This window comes from Halichoerus grypus, chromosome 15, assembly GCF_964656455.1.
Source record: "Halichoerus grypus chromosome 15, mHalGry1.hap1.1, whole genome shotgun sequence".
In the NCBI taxonomy this organism is placed as follows: Eukaryota; Metazoa; Chordata; class Mammalia; order Carnivora; family Phocidae; genus Halichoerus; species Halichoerus grypus.
The window spans coordinates 26,831,744-26,849,909 of NC_135726.1; the positions used below are offsets into that span (position 1 = coordinate 26,831,744).

Below are 18,166 nucleotides of genomic sequence, written 5' to 3' on the forward strand. Positions count from 1 at the left end.
AGGGGGCTGGGGAGGGGGTCGTGTCACTGTTCACAGCACACACCTGAGGCGCCCATATCCCCGCACCTGCTCCGAGAAAGCAACGCACGCGCAGACAACCCCGTGTGCACGCGTGCGCAGACACGCCCCCCCGCGCGCGCACACCGGCCCCCTCCGCTGTGACCCTAGCTACGTCAGCCCGCACCTGTCCTCGCACCCCCCCAGGAAACCCCCCAAAACACAAACAGATGCGCTGCTCCTCGTGTCTTTTTTAAAAAAACATTTTCATGGGCTCTACGTTCCCAAAATTTTTGGCGTAGAGTGTTTCCTAAACCTCGATCATTCGAGAACTACTGTCAGGATTTCTGTCTTCTCTGCGTGTGCTTTTATTTTTTTATACCGTGAGCAAATTCTTTATTAAGCTATTTTAAATGCCTTAAAACCGCATGTGCTTTGTTTTGTCTATTATTTACCTAACCTTTTTTTTTTTTAAGATTTATTTATTTATTAGAGAGCAAGAATGAGAGAGTACATGAGAGGGGGAGGGTTAGAGGGAGAAGCAGGCTCCTCGCTGAGCTGGGAGCCCGATGCGGGACTCGATCCAGGGACTCCAGGATCATGACCTGAGCCGAAGGCAGTAGCTTAACCAACTGAGCCACCCAGGCGCCCCTTACCTAACCTTTTAAACTGACTTGCTTTTTTACTTAAATGCATTTTTTAAAGGGGCCTTTGTATTCTCACTTTAAGTGGAAAAATACACGCATCTAAACCATTTAAAAATAACATGGTTATTAAAATAAAGGGTTCCACCATGGACCCTCTAGATTTGTTCTGCACGCCCCTTCCAGGTCACTCTTGGCACCTTTGGAAAACACTGCATTATTTTGAGCCTCATGCGCCCCGTGTGGTGGGCAGAGCAGGCTTTATATGCCCCAGGGCTCTGCGTTATAGGTGAGGAAGCGGGAGCTCAGAGTGGGGTGCAACTTCCCCAGGGCCCCGTGGCTGGGGCTCAAACCAGCTCTCCTGTCCCCACGCACTCTGCCCTTCCAGGGGATGACCCCTCTGGCCTCACCGCTACAAAGAGCTTCCCCTCACAGGCCAACCCCCGTAAGAACACACCACCGCCTTCCCTGTGGTCGCCCCAGTCAGCCTTACCCTCGCTGACCCCACATCCCCTAATCCTGCCCTGTGTCATCGCCAGTCTCCACCATCCCCTCGCCGGCTTTGCGCCACCTTCTTGCTCTGGCTCTGGATTTGCGATTTCCTGGCAGGCTTTCATTTTTCCTCCCTCTTCCTTCATTAAACTCCAGCTCCTTCAAGAATGAGCCTCCCCACCCCGACCCCTTCTTATGGCTCCTCCAATGGCTCTCATCTCACTTTGACGAAAACCCGCATTCCTTACAGTGGCTGCGAGGCCCTATGTGACCTCGCTCCACCTACCTCCGGATCTTATCGCCCACCGTTCCCCTTCAGCTACCTTCCAAGACGTTGGCTATGCCGAGCCTCTTCCTACCTCAGGGCCTTTGCACTACTTGGAAGGCTCTTCCCCAGTCTTTGCTGGGTTTGCTTCAGCTCCTCCTTCAGGTGTCGCCTCCTCAGAGGTCTTCCCTGACCACTGTCTAACTACTCGCCCTGCCCCAAACCCACTGCTATCTAAAATGTCCCCCAACCCATTATTCTCTCTCTTGTCTACGTTTCTCCCTGCTAGTCCTTCTCATTTTATGTCCACTTGTTCCCTTGCATGGTGTCTGTCATCCCACCAGGACATAAGCTCCCTGAGGGCAGGGAACAGCCAGCACCAGGTGGGTCCTCAGTACAGAACTGTTGAGTGTTGAATGTGGGGTACATGTGCCTGCCCGTGTGTTCTTCAGCCAGCTGTGTGGACGGGGGACCACAAGCACCTTCACGCTTAGGCATGGACAAATTCAGTGGGCATCAGAGAATTTGCTCCCGTGGCTAGGCCACGGAGAATGCTGTGAGCAAAGCTACTCTTGGATGTCACCACATCAGAGACAGCCTTCCCCGACCCACTCCCCAGGTCCTCGTGCCATTGATACCCCACCACTTCCGGCCTCACCCCTTCCTTCCTGCAAGCTGACCTAGCCCCCTCCCCAGGACGGGAGACCTTTACAAGGCACAGAGCAAAGCCTCCCCTGGAGCCTCCCCCACAGGCATTTGGTCCGAAGCACAGCCAGAGGTGCACCCTCTTCTGAATGCGTGACACAGCCGTCCCAGAAGCAGCCTCCCATTGGCCAGCCCGGCACCCCAGGATGAGGAGCTGGACCCTCATCTCCAAGCCGGGACCCTGTATCAGTCAGCGTTCTGCCAGAGAAACAGAACCTGTAGAAGATGAGCTCATCGTTCGTTTATACCACGGAATGGGCTTACGTGATTGCAGAGGCTGGCCAGGCAAGTCTCAAGTCCTAGGGCAGGCCGGCAGGCTGGAGACTGCAGAAGCTCCCTTGCAGGCTGTGGGCTGGACTGCTTCTTCCTCAGGGAAACCTCCCTTTTGCTCTTCAGACCTTTCAGTGAATTGGATGAGGCCCACTCTGATTATAGAAGATAATTGCCTTAGAATCTGATTGTAGATGTTAATCACATCTGCAAAATACCTTCACGTCAACACCTAGTTAATGATTGATTGCATAATTGGGCCTTGCCATGGTTGACAGGAAGTAACCATCGTCAAGATCACCCTTTGTCAGTTCCGTACCCATGCCTGTGTTCTTAAACCACACTTCATCTCTGGATAAAGACAGTAACAAAGTCATGCTTCCACTTAATGTGATGCCACTATCCTGCGGTTTTCACAAAAAACATGCTGACCCTTTCCCCAGGAGAGGATGCCAAGTTCTTGGGTGATGGTCACTCTTGTCCTTGATATCCTGTAACTAAAATCCTGTGATGTAAAGTTAGGTATGATTAATTCATCTTATGTTAGATGATAAGGAGACAAGGGAAGAAAATATATAATATGCAAGTGTGTGTGTGCAAACATACAAACATACAAACAACAAAATGAGGAATATTCAGGACAATTACAGTCCTCATTTCTACACCTGGTCATATGGCTGTAATTGGGGATTTATAACTCCCTTCTTCCACTACCCATTCCATGTCTTCAGTTAGCACCTCAGATGGTTATAGTTCTCTACCTGGCCGAGTGACCCAAACCTTCATTCCTGAAGAGTCACGGCCATTAGTAGTCCTACCTGAATTGGGTTGTAACTTTCCATTGACTTTAATCACAGGGCATGGTACGAAGAGACAACCTAACGGATCTCCTGTATTCCAGAATTCTTACCTTCATCGTAGAGTGCAGCCCAATTTCCTCTTGATAATCAGGATGGATCCACCCAGCCAACAGAACAACTCCCTTCTTTGCCTGTTGATTCAGAAGCAGGAGGACCGCAAAGTGGCCAGGTGGCGGTCTTAGTTTTCAATTCAATGGAATCATTGTCACCCAGTGGACGCATTATTCCCTGTTGTGGGTTGAACTATGTCCCCCGAAGAACTATGTCCTGTCCATCCAGAAACTTGGAATGTGAAAGGTGGTCTTTGCAGATGTAAATCCAATGACTGGCATCCTTATAAGGTCATATGAAGACACAGAAACACAGAAACAGAGGGAAGAAAACCATGTGAAGGAGGCAGAAATTGGAGTGACACTGCTACAAGCCAAGGAGCATCAAGAAATTGCTGGCAACCACCAGAAGCTAGGAGAAAGGCATGGAACAGGTTCTCCCCCAGGAACCCCAGAAGGAAGCCATCTGCCAACACCTTGATTTCAGACTTCTAGCCACTGGAACTGTGAGAGAATAAATTTCTATTGTTTTAAGCCACCCAGTTTGTAGAATTTCTTATGGTAGTTCTAGGAAATGAATATACTCCTTTGGGAACTAAGACCTCTGGAGCAGAGCACAAGATTGTGGGAAAGAGAAGCAAAATTTTTTCTAATCGATCAATAGGGTCATAGTGAGTGGTACCACTCCCATTTCTGCCCCTTGATCCCTGGACCTGTTGGGAGAAATAGCAGCATGAGTCCTCATTGATTAGAGCATATACGGCCTTCTGGAGAAACTTGGCCCAGCCCTGCAAAGTATTGCCACCTAAACATTCCACATGGTTCGGTCCTAGGCACCTTCCTAGGAAGGAAGAGGCTGCAGACCGCCCTCCCTTCAGGCCCATCAGCATTTTGAAAATCCCGGAAGTCTGGGATCAAACTGCGGTTTTCAAATTTACTTGACCATGAGCTCATTTTTTGCAATGTTTCTCCTGTGGAACTAGGATTTAGGAAAACACACCTCGGAAAATGCAAACTTAAAGAAGCTGCTATGGTTTAAGCTGAAATGAGGAAATTTTGTTTTGTTTTCAGGTATTTAATTGCTACTTTTTCATGGAGATCCAAACCAGTAATTTTCTGAATACAAATGGTGGTATGTAGTGCATTATTATACTACACTTAGCAACTATTGTGGAAGCATCAACATTTCTGCCTTCTGCCGCATCCCCCACCTGTCAGCTGTCTTAAGCCTTCCCTGTTGTCTGAAGATCCCCTTTGTCCTGGTGCAGCTTGGGCCAATGTGAACCCTTGTCAGCTGTGCTCGGGAGCATCTTCCTGGAATTATTTTGGGCCCATGGAATCTGGAGTTTCATCATCACAGGCTGACCTCACAGGGAGAGTGGCCCCACTCCTTTAGAAACAGGAGACGGATATCACCAGCTGTCTGGGGCTCCAAGCACCTTGTCAGATGGTGAGGCCCCCTCCCCTGAAAATCAATAGGCTTTTCTACCCAAGGCTTGAAAAAGACTTAGTATGAACTGTTTGATGAATATTTGATGTAAACGAGGTTTTCAGTAATGATTCATTTAAATGATCACAACCATGATACAAGTGATTCACTCTGCCGAAAACACCCTGCCCAGGCCTTCGGCATTCTGCCTGTAGCATTATTTGTGTGTGAAAAATACACACAACTGTGTTTTGAGATTAGTCTCAAAATTAATACGTAAAAGATTAAAATCACAGAAGCAAGCTCAGCTTACCAAAAGCCTGCTATATGAGCAGGTGTAATTACCACAGAATTGCCAAGATGGAAGGTACTTAATGCCTTTTTTTTTTTTAAAGTAGGCTCCACACCCAATGGGGGGCTTGAATTCATGACCCTAAGATCAAGAGTCCCATGCTCTACAGACTGGGCCAGCCAGGCGCCCCAATGCCACTAATTTTAAACCTGGGGAATTCAAGTCTGATGGGTTCTACAAAGCCAGTACTGTTGGAATCAGGGAATGGGGACAAACACACGTATATTCTTAGTAAATTAAAACTTTCATGGCCTTACCCTATCATTCTTCATTAGTACAAATAGTCCTTTTATAAAAAGAAGCAAAACATTCAGGTGACTCACAAGTTAGCAACTCAACTGTTGACCACCCAGTGACATGGACATGGAGCAAACTGCTAAGATGACAAGAGTCTCTGCCAGGGTCATTCATAGTAAAACTTTATTGAAAAGAAAACCCAGCAAAGGTTTTCACCTCTGCAAAGTTCCCCTTGGTTTAAAGTAAAGCACTGCATTTTAAAAAGCAATTATACATAAGTCTTTCCTAGAAAAGTCCTGCTAAAACATGTCTAGCAATTTCACTGATTATATAAAGTAGTACACTTAGTGTAATTTAAACATTCCAACAGGAATCAAATCGTACCAGCAGAACCATTTCTGCATCTATGATATCTATGTACAAACACACATGCAGACTCACACACCTGAAAAGTTCCTCAGGCATAAACATGCGACACTAATGCCTTCTACTTACAATGCCTATGAAACTACATACAGTATATATTAAAGCTCTTCAGAGAATAAAGACATGAGAAGCCTTGGACATTTTTTGTTCATCAATTTGTATCATGGCTTCACGTCTTAGTTTCTGCTTTTGCTTGATCACAAAAGCATATCCTCCTCCTCGTTGATTCTCGAATTCTGTGCCACTGCCATGTCCAGGTGAGGAAATCTAGCTGGAGTCAGAAGATCCAGTCCATGCCTGTCGAAGCCTCCAGCAGCCAGAAAGCAAGCACCATCAGTTTGCTATGGCTGGGGGGCCTTCAGGAAGAAGAGAAGCAAAGAAAGTTTTGAAGACAAGCCAGGCTGTGCTCATAAATGAAGGGCTGGTCTGCTCGTCGTCCAGTACATCCCTGTCTGGAGGAAGGCGGTTGGGGTCTTCAACTTCAGGATCAGGGCCTTCCTACAGTTAATGAAACACAATGAGAAAACCATTAGGAAAGAATGTCAGGAAAGGGCAGAGTAAATCCCTGGCCCCATATTCAAAGCAACCAGGCAGACAGGACCGCAGGAAATGGTGTCCTTGGCTGGATGTCGAGTTCTCAGGCCTCACAGCATAACTGCTGGTGACCTTCTCACAGTTTTGAAAATCCCTGGCAATAAGTATTAGAACAAAAGAAGTAACTAGATCTTTATTATTAAACTCATGAATTAAGTTAACCACTTCATTAAATATGGATATTCTGATTTTGGCAGTGTTCTGAGTTAAGAAACTAAAAATGGAAACCCAGAGTTCTAAAAACAGATACTAGGGTGACAATTTATATTATAAAAGAATATCCTTTGGGATTGTGGATTAAACTGCTCTATAAATCTAGGGAAATTCTCCAGGAAATCCATTCTGGAAGTGAGACATGCTTATATTCCTAATCTTTAATTAGAATAACTATCCATTAGCAGTTTCCATGGTATAACACATGGTTATAGACCTCTGAATGCTCAGAATAGTGAGTTTAACAAAACATTATTTACATTTGCCAAAATGCAAATTGCCACAGGACTAAAATACCTGATGGATTTTATGGCATACTCAATGTTTTTTTAAAAATAGCTACTGCTGGGGCGCCTGGGTGACTCAGTCGTTAAGCGTCTGCCTTCGGCTCGGGTCATGATCCCAGGGTCCTGGGATCGAGCCCCGCATCGGGCTCCCTGCTCGGTGGGAAGCCTGCCTCTCCCTCTCCCACTCCCCCCGCTTGTGTTTCCTCTCTCGCTGTCTCTCTGTCAAATAAATAAATAAAATCTTTAAAAATAAATAAATAAATAAATAAATAATAAAAATAGCTACTGCTAGGGGTGCCTGGGTGGGCTCAGTCAGTTACATGTCTGACTCTTGGTTTCTGCTCAGGTCATGATCTCAGGGTCATGGGATCGAGCCCCGTGTTGGGCTCCGCACTCGGTGCAGGGAGTCTGCTTGAGATTCTCTCTATCCCTCTCTCTCTCCCCCACCCCACCCACCTGCTTGCACGCACGCATGGTCTTGTTCTCTCTCAAAATAAATAAATCTTAAAAAAAAAAAAAAAGCTACTGCTCTAAGAACAAATTTGAAAAAATCTTGAAACTTTAGCCTAATGAAACGGTAAACTATGAGGCTAAATATCTAAATGTTAAGGATTTGAGAGCCTGGCATTTCACATGAAGCTTGCTGGGCCCCCCTGGGAGCTCCTTACCTGTAAGTTATTGTTGGGGTCCTGATTTATAGCTTCATGAGGAGGACCATCGTTTGGGAAGTTCTGAACCGGCCTCTGCCTAAATGGAAACCACCCAACGTGATGCCTTCAAAGGAAGCACATAAAAGTTCACCTTAGCAAATCACAGTGAACTTTGTTCAAGAATTTAAGGCTCTTCTTGATTAGATAGGGTCCCCCTTGCCCTCCTCCTCTACTCATAGCAATGCTCTGATTAGAAGCTCACAGCCAGGCTCATCTGCAGAGACTTTCTACCACACCATCTCCTAGACTTCCCTCACTGGCCTGTCAGCTTCTTCAAGGTCACTATGGGGACTATGTTTTATTCAGCACTGTGTGCCCACCAACATTAACAGCACCCGGCACACAGAAAGTACTCTTGCTGATCCTGAACTAAACTTTACACCTGCAAACCTGAGCAGGGGGTGGGGGAGGGATAAACACACACATGCACACAGAGCTGGGGTTAGGATATGTAATAACCTACATAATAGTAAGACCTAAATTTGGTCACAAATATATGATTCTAGAGACCAAAAAACTTAAAGAATTGACTAATATTTTATTTGGAAAATTCAACTAAATACAAGTCTTATAGCAAATATGACAAAATATTAACAATGATTAATTCTGGATATAAGAGTAATTGTTTTATTATTCAAATATTGCTCTCTTAAGATTTTTAAAACTAAAATAAGAATCCATTTTCACTCCATAGGAAAAATTTGTCAGTTCTGACCACAAACAAGGACATATCACTCTAGGCCAGGGTTTCTCACCTTTGGCACTACTGACATATTGGGCTGGATATTTACTGTGGGGCTGTCCTGTGCTTTGTAGGATGCTTAGCAGCACCTCTGGCCTCTACCTACTAGATGCCAGTAGGACCACCCCTCTAGTTGTGACAGTCAAAAGTGTCACACCCTAGGAGTACAAAACCACCCTGGTTGAGAACCACTACTCCGAGCCGTGGATAAAGCCAAACGTCAGGTCTGTAAAGGCTCCCCGGCCCTTTAGAGCTTTGCTGCCCTCAGTGCATGACCTCCAATCCTGGAAGGCAGCAACTACAGCTTGATAAAGATAAACTTATTTTTATTCAAAACAAATACAATTTTCCCTTTCATGCTTTAGAATGGCCATATTATTGTGGTTCATGAGCCTGGCAGGTACCTTATCTAGAAGAAAACAGAATGTCCTTCTTGCATTAACATACGATTAATGTGTTCTCAGCAGTGCCCAACCAAACTGTCAGTTCCTTGCACTGAAGGTGCCAGAATAATATGCTGTTTAAATACACTTCCATAGGGATGCCTGGGTGGCTCAGTCGGTCAAGTGTCCAACTCTTGATTTTGTCTCAGGTTATGATCTCAGGATCGTTGAGAGCGAGCTCCGCATCGGGCTCTGCACTGGGCATGGAGCCTGCTTAAGATTCTCTCTCTCCCCTTCTGCCCCTCCCCTGCTCGCACTCTAAGTAAATAAAATCTTAAAAACAAAAACACACTTTCATAAATAATGACTGAGACTGCTCAAAAAAAGAGAAAAATCTGTACTTGGTTTGAGACCCCATGCAGCATTAATTTGTAATAAAGGGAAAAAAGGAAAGCGAAATCATCTACTTACAGGTACATAACGATGGTGGCCCCCATGACCATAAGGAACCTGCTCAGGGAGGAGTAGAAGTAGAGGATACTGAGAAAAACGGAAAATGTGGCTGCGGAATAGGTCCAATCCAACCAATCTCGATTTATTTCATCATCTTCTTCCACAATAGGGCCACCTTGTGCATTCATCCGCAAATTTTGATTGGCCCCAGGATTAACCACCACTGGAGGAGCAGCATTCTGATTGGCTGGCTGGTTCTCTGCTGGAAACTGGTTGTGAATAGGGGCTGGAGCAGGTGCAGAGACCACAGGTATCTCTTGTGCACTTGGTGAGGGGACAAAAGCCCCCGATGCAGCAGTGGCCGCTAAACTAAAATAAAATCAACAGAAGCAGATACTGTTGAGAGCAAACCACTGTGAAGACTGTGCTTCTCATAGCCTTATTTACACAGGGTCTTTTACTGTTAAGAATTATAAGTAGGTACATGAAAAATTTGACTTTTCTTTAACTTAGTGAATAATTTCTTTACTAACAGTTGAATCTATAAATGCCTTTTCTGCTCCTGAGAGCGCCACATGGTAAATTTCATCTGAAGTTGAAAGTATAAAACTATAAAAGTATGGTACAGTAGCAAATTAAACTTTTCACGAAACTAAAGATACCTCGTATTGAAAAGGAAGTAACTGATTCTGAATGAGTCATCAAACTATGTACAGACACAAGCCCCCCTGAATTAATACACAAATTAGGTAGCAGTTATCATTTACACCCTCCTCCACTCACCGGGCCAGACAGAGCAAGGCTCTGCAGAAACTGATGACTACCCTCATTCCTCCATCCCTCGCCTGGCCGCCCCCAGCAGGACAGGAAAGGACTCACTATTGCATGTAGTACTGCCGTGCGTAGATCTGCTGGAACCAGGAGAGCTGCAGCCAACCATAGGTTGTATAGCCCGAGAAACCAGGCCCCAGGCCTTGGAACATTGGCTGGACAGCTTCAGGCCTATGATAGATTTTTTTAAAAACACTCATTTTGACTTGGTGTAGTATGAATAAACGCAAAGGTCTAAATTACAATTAGCACTTGGAAGAGAGAGCGGAGAGAGAGAGGCTGTGTGAGGCCCCCGTGTGACGCGAGCACAGGCAGTGCTGACAGAGCCCTACTCTCAGCAGGTCACTGCTCGGACGTGTAAACCAGCAGGGCCCGTTCAGGCTAGGTGGACCCTCACCCCCAGTCTCCATTTGCTGAGTGTCACTGCAGCTCTAAACCCACCGTTTATCCTTCAAAGAGCAGCCCTAAAAAGCCACATCTCTCTCAAAGCCTTTCCTGAAGAAAACTAGCCCCCCCTCCCACTACCCACTTCTCCCCACCCCTAAATCTGAGCTACACGGCGGGGCAGTTACGTGTGTATGTGGCAGCACTCACGCGTGCTTACTGACCACCTGTGCCCTGTGCAGGCTGCTGGGCTGTCACCTCCCCGGATCCCCACCAACCTGTGGGGAGGGAGCTTCCCCCTCCGTGTCACAGAAGGGAGCCTGAACACAGCTCAGGGAAGACGAGGGATTTGCACGAAGTCACTGAGCTAGTTAAATAGCAGGGCTGGATTTGAGACCTGTTTGACACCAAACTCCTATTTCTTAAGCAGAGCATACGGGTATCATCTTTGGCTTTGTGCCCTTTTCAGAGTGAACTCCTTTGGCAGCAATTCACAAAACTAAAAGAATTGTGGAAAAATCAGGAACTGGTTATGTGATCATCTCTGCTGGTTAACTCCCATCCTTAAAATTATATGCACTGGCTACTCAATAAATAGGTGTTGAATACAATCGACAAGTTTTATCAAGGTGAAATTCACATACATATGGGCCACAAATCTCAAGTTGTATGGCTAGAAAAAGGGAAGCAGTTTTAAGTGTTTCTATCCAATTATCCAACTTATATGTGGACAATCTTTTTCTCTTTTAAGGGCTCAATCTCAAGACCCTGAGATCGAGTCAGACGCTCAATTGCCTGACCCACCCAGGTGCCCCTATGCTGACAGTCGTTTAACCAAATTCCCTAGCCAGAGTGTTCCTAAAATGGTATTCCAATTCAAGTAGGTCTTGGTATAATATTGTTTTTGATCGTTTAAAAATGTTATAGTGCAAGGAAATGAGATGATAACAAAGTGCTTTTGTAGCTCTGATGAGGACAGCATTGTAGATATGCAAGAGAACTCTAAGGTTTTACTCAAGTACGTAGGGGTGAACTGACATGATGTCTAGGAATTACTTAAACATGTCAGAAAGGAAAAAGCAAAGGGGGAATAGATGAAACAAGCATGGCGAAACTATGATCATTACTGGGCTCAGGTGATGTCTAATGTGAGGTTCATTACACAGTTCCCTCTGCTCTTGTGTGTATTTGAAATTTCCGTTAAGGAAAAAAAAACCAACTCATCATTCCTCAAATACCTGACTTTGTCAAAATCAAATATTAATAACTACTAGGAAAAGGAAACCAGGGGAGTTGAGGGGCTACAGAATTTCAACTTGTAGTTAATTATTTTTTTCTCATAAGAACTTTCATAATAAGATGTTCCAAGAGCTATGAAATCCAAACATTAGAGCATTTAGTCACTCTTGGCTTTTGCTCTAAAGACAAGACCTTTTTTTCCCAGCACCACCAACTCAGTCCTTGGCAGAGCATTTCTTCATCTTTTCACCTTTTGCCACCCATTGTTATGACAGACAAAGCACAAAGCCACCGGCAAAGCAGCTGTGAGATGCTTACACTGGCTGTTTTCTCCGCAGCAGCAGCACTAAGCCCTATCATGAGGTCAGCACAATGCGAAGCACACCCATGTGGGAAGGGAAATACCTACATTTTCAACTCATGCATCCCCATATGTTTATGTGTTCTTAAAAGGCTGTGTATTAAGAAAAGTTAAATACGTAACAGATCTTTAAAGTGAAGCCCTTAAAAAGCAAAATTTTGTACATTTTAAAGTTCTGTGACTATATACTATAAACATACTTTATTCTTAAAATTGATGCAAATGATGCACGTCCGTGTTGTATAAACCTGGTTCTCTATTGTAACACTCACCTTGAGATATTCTCCCATCCAGAGGGAGAAAGGTTCCGAAGAACCTCCCTTTGCCTTAAGCTATCACCCGAGGAATCCCCAGGATACTGTCCTTGATGGAGACCAGCAGGCTGCTCTGTGGATTCAGCAACCTAAGGAAGTGTAGGATGAATATTAGAACAAAGGATCTGATGCAACTGTCTGCAACCAAACTAAAAGGATTCTTTTGCTGTGAATGGCTTATGTCCCTCACCCCGACCTCTGAACTTGACAAAAGTAAACAGATGCAATGTTATGTAAAAAATACTCTGAAATTTGTTCAACCCAATTTCAATATATAGATATTTTAAAAATCCATATTTTTTCCTCGAGTAACTATGCTGTAATTTCATTAAAATCTTCCAATGAAGTTATCATTGATGAGAAAGCATCCTGATAATGTTCTACAAATCTTATGGTGCTAAATTTACTAAATCAAGAAACTAAATCTGACCAATAAGATTTATAAATACAACCTAGCCAGCAACCTAAAGGAAAGAAATTTCCTATCCTACGTTCAGATGTTTCAGGAAATAGAGTCGTAATCCTAATTTAGAGTGTTATCACATTAGAATATTATTACTGTATATTCAAATCAACACTGTGAAATGAAAAATAAATGATTTTGGTTGTCAAACATAGGTCAGTCTTTAGAGCTCACGTGATAGAGATGGTGGTCTTTTCCTATCCAATTAAATACATCACAATGAAAAATTCCAAAGGAAATATATTCACTTTTTTACTGTTCATAAAAATGAGTGATTCCTTAGAAGCAGCTTATTATGTGCTAAATTCAGTAAAAACCCATTTTAGAGTGTCTTGCTGATTTAGTGATCTGGATACACAGCTATTGTAGGTCAAATCATGTCCCGGAAGATAGTGTAATGTAGAACTCTACTTTCCCACTACACACTAATGGCACAGTCTACTACTATAATAGCAGACATGCACTTGTATTGGTAAGTTTCTAATTCCTGATTATCACTGGGGAAGAAACAAACTATTACTTGATAAAAAGGCAATAAAATCTCTTTTTTCCAACTCCCTTTATTTCTACCATGAGGGTCTGATTTATAGATTGCTATAATCTTGAAAAAGCAGACATACCTTTGCACTGGTTTCTGACATTTTTGAAGGACCCTTCACATTGCACACCAGATGCAAAACATGCCGTTTTTCCTGCTAAAAGTAATAAGGAGGTACTTTAGGACCTAAATTCAACCTGGTAAGTGCTTAAAAAACATTCAAAAGTTAATGTGTAAATGATGTACCTTTGGAAGCAAGTCCTTGAGACACTGGTGATCCAACAACAGCTTTCCAGAATAAATTAACCTCTGGTCCTCTGGACACTAGTCATGGAAAGAAAGAGTAGCACAGGTCAGCATTTAGCTCCCACAAGTTCCCAAACACAGAAGAAACTTTTATACAAATAACTCGAACATGGGTGTTTTTTCCTAGAATCACAGGAAAGCATTTTTCCAAAGGTCTCATATACAAAACTCTTCTTTATAAAGTGCTGAACTTTGAATTTCTCTCTAACATACAAATAAATTTAGGATGGCAAATCATCTCCAGTCCACAAAACCTATGGTGACCTACATGACTTTTAAATTCCCAAGGAAATTCCTTTCTGCCATTAAAAACACAAATTGTATGGGGGCGCCTGGGTGGCTCAGTCGGTTAAGCGGCTGCCTTCGGCTCAGGTCATGATCCCAGGGTCCTGGGATCGAGCCCCGCATCGGGCTCCCTGCTCAGTAGGGAGCCTGCTTCTCCCTCTCCCTCTGCCTGCCTCTCTGCGTACCTGTACTCTCTCTAATAAATAAATAAAAATCTTAAAAAAAAAAAAAAAACCACAAATTGTATGGTCTCAGAGAAAGCTCAGTGCTCCCAAGCAAGGTCAGCCTTCACCAAAATCACCTAGTATTATCCTAAGATAACACAAAGCAATTCTAAACTAATTCTAAACTCTCAAAGAGACTTTTCCCAATATACAAATGCAAGTACAGAGGAGGTATTCAACCCTGTGAGATTTAGTATCCCTGTTTGAAGGGAGGAAAAGTCTGAAACGGACTTGTCTAAGGTCACCTGCTGCTAAAAAGTCAAGACTCCAACCCCTCTTCTCCTTCCCAGTAATTTCAAACTACAAGGACTCTCCACACTTTCATACAAATCTCACTTTTAAAATCTATTTTTAATTCCTTTAAAAACCATACTTAAAACGAATGGCCTCAAATGATACATACCAAAGCCAGTACACTAGAGCTCACCAACCAGTGCCGATACAAACAACTATGCAAAATTTGGCATAAAGCTGCTCCTGCCAAGTAGCTGGAGATTATAAAGCAAACTGTTTAAAACAATCAAAACAACAACTGCATCTATTTATCTGCATAAATCAGGAATTTTTGACACTATGCACCTAAAACTACAGAACCAAATTGGATACTTTGTTCACCACTGTTCTGATTGATTTTATAGGTAATGCTATACACATAATTTTATAAAACACTACTGCAGAGCTGGGGTCCTGCTTTACATTGAAGAGTTCCACACTAGTAAAGGTTTGAAAACCATAGCTGCCTGTGGGTTTCCTTTTAGAGGCCTGACATGCTGTGTCTTTACCCAGAAGGCTGATTTGAAAAAAATTATAAAAGTAAGACTTCTCAGGTTAGAAACCAAATGATGAGTGCTCTCCAGCCGTAATTTTTAAGCACAAACTTACACACCTGAGAGGTCTTTTATTTGGGTCTTCGGACTTAATAGGAGTGATGTTTGTCACCCAAGGAAGCCCTTAAGGGAAGCTCTCCTCCAAAACACTGCCTTTTACCAAAGGATGCACCTAGCGACTACACCTATCTGCATACCTAATAGCCATTCTCAGAGCAACACAGTCACCTAGTTTCTTGGAAGCAGCTGGGGTGAAACTACACATAGTCCCAAGGGGTATGCTAAAGAATTGAAAGCTTATTAGATAAATAAGCAAAATTCAAAAGAATAACTCAGAAGGAAAACTCACTTCTACCTTCCATACTGCACAAATAAGGAGCAAAAAGAGCCTGACCCCCGAGCTACCACACACGGCAACTTTACAGATAAGAAGGAAGAATTTCACAATCTTGTTCGCCCCGATGTCTCCTCCTGTCTGATGGAGAATTACACTTGTGGGCAGTAAAGCACACTGTGACACTTACATAACATCAGAGTAGAAAGTAAATACAGGAAGGATGCAGCCGCCTCCATCACGTGGTGGGGACGGAGGGCGGTGCTAAGGGTGATGTTGACAGATGTGTCCACCAAAACAAAGCGAGGAAGTCTGTAATTGAGGGGCCAAAGTCTTAAAACCCAGACTCAGGGAGACTCTCTGTGCCTGCTTCGCTAACTCACTCTAGCCAGAAAGCGCGCGGGGCTCCTCCCCGGGCCTCGCCGAAGGCTGCGGAGTCCGGCGCGGCAGGGAGGGGCCCAGGGCGGAAGGTGGACGGGGAGGGGAAGAGCCACGTCTCGCTCCTGGGTGTGGGACCTTAAGTACACACTCCCTGGGCGCTCCCCGTCTCCCTAGCCACTGGCCTCCGCCGCCTCCGCTCCACACTGAGACGCGGCTTTCAGAAAATCCACTTGGCAGCATTTCTGTGGCCTCGCTTCTAGCCAGGGGATGCAATCCTAACGCGGAACGCCTAGCCGCCCTGTCCTTTCGGGGAAACTGAGGCTGGAAGGGTGCAATGACTCACCCAAGGTCAAACTGCTGTCTCAGCGGCTTGGCTAAGGCCCGAAGCCAGACCCAGGGGACGGGGCAGTGGTCCGGGAGGTGGGGCTGGGACCACGGGAGGTGAAGTGACAAGGGAAGGCGTCCCGTCTGGAAGGCGGGGCGATGGCGGCCTAGGACTTGGAGGTGACGGCCATCGGGCCGGGCGCGGCGGCGCCTACCGCGGCAGGGCAGGGCAAGCCCCCAGCCCTGGGGAAGTGACCTGGTGAGGACCAGCCGTCGGGGGAAGGGCGGCAAAGGGAGAAGCTGGAAGGGAAGGGGAGGCGGACGCGAGGCGGGCCGAGGGGATGACAGCCGGGGCGGGAGGCGCTGGCAGGGGGAGTCGGGGGCCCCTCTCACCGGGCGCTCGGGGTAGACGCGGCTCAGATGCGCCTTGAGGCGGCCCACGCTCCAGCTGCGGTCGCCGCTCAGCTCCAAGTCGCGGTGGCGCTGGTTGGGGCTCTTCACCAGGAGCGTGACGGGCTCAGGCTCGGGTTCGGGCTCGACCTCCATGTCGGCTGTGCTGTGGGTTCCGCGGCGCTCCGAGATGCCAGGCAGGCGGCGACGCAGCCCCCGACAAACTCCACAACGACGGTTCGCGTCTCTGGGGCGCGCGCGCCCCCGCCTCACACGCCTTTTATAGGCACCTCGCGCCCGGGCTCTGCGGCGAGAGCGCTCTGTGGCTGACTCCCATTGGCTGAGGCGGAGGTCACGGCCCTAACGTGGCCCAATCGGCGCCCGGATCCGTGGGCGGAGGGGCGGGCCGAGCACGTGGTCGCAGGCTGATGCAACCCGTCGGTCGTGCGTCACCCGGAATCCCGGCTGCGGCCCCGGAACCCGGGTTCGGCGGCCATGTTTGGGTGCGCTGCGGCCCGCCGAGGCGCCGCGGCCCTGACGGAACTGGGGTGCGCCCTACCTCGGCTTGTTCCAGGCGCCTCGAGGAGGGTCAGGCCGGCAGACCCCCGGCTTGGCGGCTTCTGCAAATTGTGCCCTCACAAAGCAGCTCTCCCCGCCCTTTTTGACCCCAGGCGCCAAGGCGCACTTCCCCTTTCCCTTCCCGGTGGGCGGCCCGGGACGTCAGGGCCCACAGCCTGCCTTACGGGGGAGGCTTCCCCATGCCTACCCCGACCCCAGCCCAAAGAACAGCTCGGTGGACTCGGTTTGCGAATTCACCCGGAAGGGCGGCCCCACAGGCCTTAGCAGGGCGGGGAAGAACCGGGCGGATTCCTCCTGGGGCCATCCTGGGGACGGAGCCAAGGACGGAGGCTTCCCACCTGCTGTGGCCACTTCATCTGTGGCCTCGGACGTGAACGTTGCACCCTCAAGTTTGGAGCATCACCTTTATGGCTGGCAAACGGGCCACACAGTCCAGCTTAGGCTGGGAGACCCTCGAAAAGGGCCTCGCTTTATAGGATGCTAATACACGCTTCCTTTAAACTGGGGCTGAGACCAGGATGGGAAGGTTCTGAGTTTTCTAAAAGGTGTCTCTGATGTAGACAACCTTCCTCCCTTCCCTCGGTAGGAAAAAAGGTCTTGAAAAACAAAACTGACATTGTGCGGGCCCCATCCTTAGTCCAGTCCTGTTGGGCCATCTGTTTATCCAGGTGTCAGGAGCTTGGCAAGGGCAAGGGCAAGGGCAGGAGGCTGACAGGAGGAGCGTGGTGTGGTTAGTGGGTGTAGTACCACAAACTGGGCGGCTCGCAGGACAGAAATGTAATGTCTCACAGTTCTGGAGGCTAGAAGTCTGACATCAAGGTGTTGGGCGGGTTTGTTCCTTCTCAGGGCTTTGAGAGAGCACCTGTTCAATGCTACTCTCCTAGCTTCTGGTAGTTTGCCTCCATCTTTGGAGTTCTGAGGTGTGTAGCTGCATTCTTCCATCTCTGCCTTCACAATAACACAGTGTTCTCCCTGTGTGCAGGCCTTCACATAATTTTCCCTCCATGCATGTCTGTCTCTGTGTGCCAATCCCTCCCACCCTTTAAAAAAAAAAAAGATTTTTATTTATTTATGAAGACAGAGAGAGTGCACAAGTGGGGGGAGGGGCAGAAGGAGAGGGAGAGAGAATCTCAAGCCGACTCCACCCACCCAGCGTGGAACCTGAGGAGGGTAGGGGGCTCAATCTCCACGACTTTGAGATCATGACCTGAGCCAAAATCAAGAATGGGATGCCCAACCGACTGAGCCCCCAGGGCACCCCCACGCCACCCCACCCT

At 46.6% G+C, this 18,166-nt stretch overlaps 1 protein-coding gene across 3 annotated transcripts; it reads right to left on the reverse strand.

Moving 5' to 3' along the window:
• Positions 1–5,462: 5,462 nt before the first annotated feature.
• Positions 5,463–16,590, reverse strand: HERPUD1 (homocysteine inducible ER protein with ubiquitin like domain 1). Of its 3 annotated transcripts, none has more exons than XM_036068953.2 (8): positions 16,314–16,588; positions 13,486–13,563; positions 13,322–13,393; positions 12,197–12,327; positions 9,989–10,111; positions 9,128–9,478; positions 7,490–7,595; positions 5,463–6,225 (listed from the first exon to the last, which is right to left on the reverse strand). In XM_036068953.2, the coding sequence occupies exons 1-8, from the start codon at positions 16,464–16,466 to the stop codon at positions 6,061–6,063; spliced, it is 1,179 nt and encodes a 392-aa protein (XP_035924846.1). In that variant the 5' UTR covers positions 16,467–16,588; the 3' UTR covers positions 5,463–6,060. The 3 variants fall into 3 exon arrangements, with proteins under 3 accessions (XP_035924846.1, XP_035924845.1, XP_035924848.1); XM_036068952.2 differs by having other exon boundaries at positions 13,322–13,396; positions 16,314–16,587; XM_036068955.2 differs by lacking the exon at positions 5,463–6,225 and having other exon boundaries at positions 9,285–9,478; positions 13,322–13,396; positions 16,314–16,590.
• Between the last annotated feature and the right edge of the window lie 1,576 nt (positions 16,591–18,166).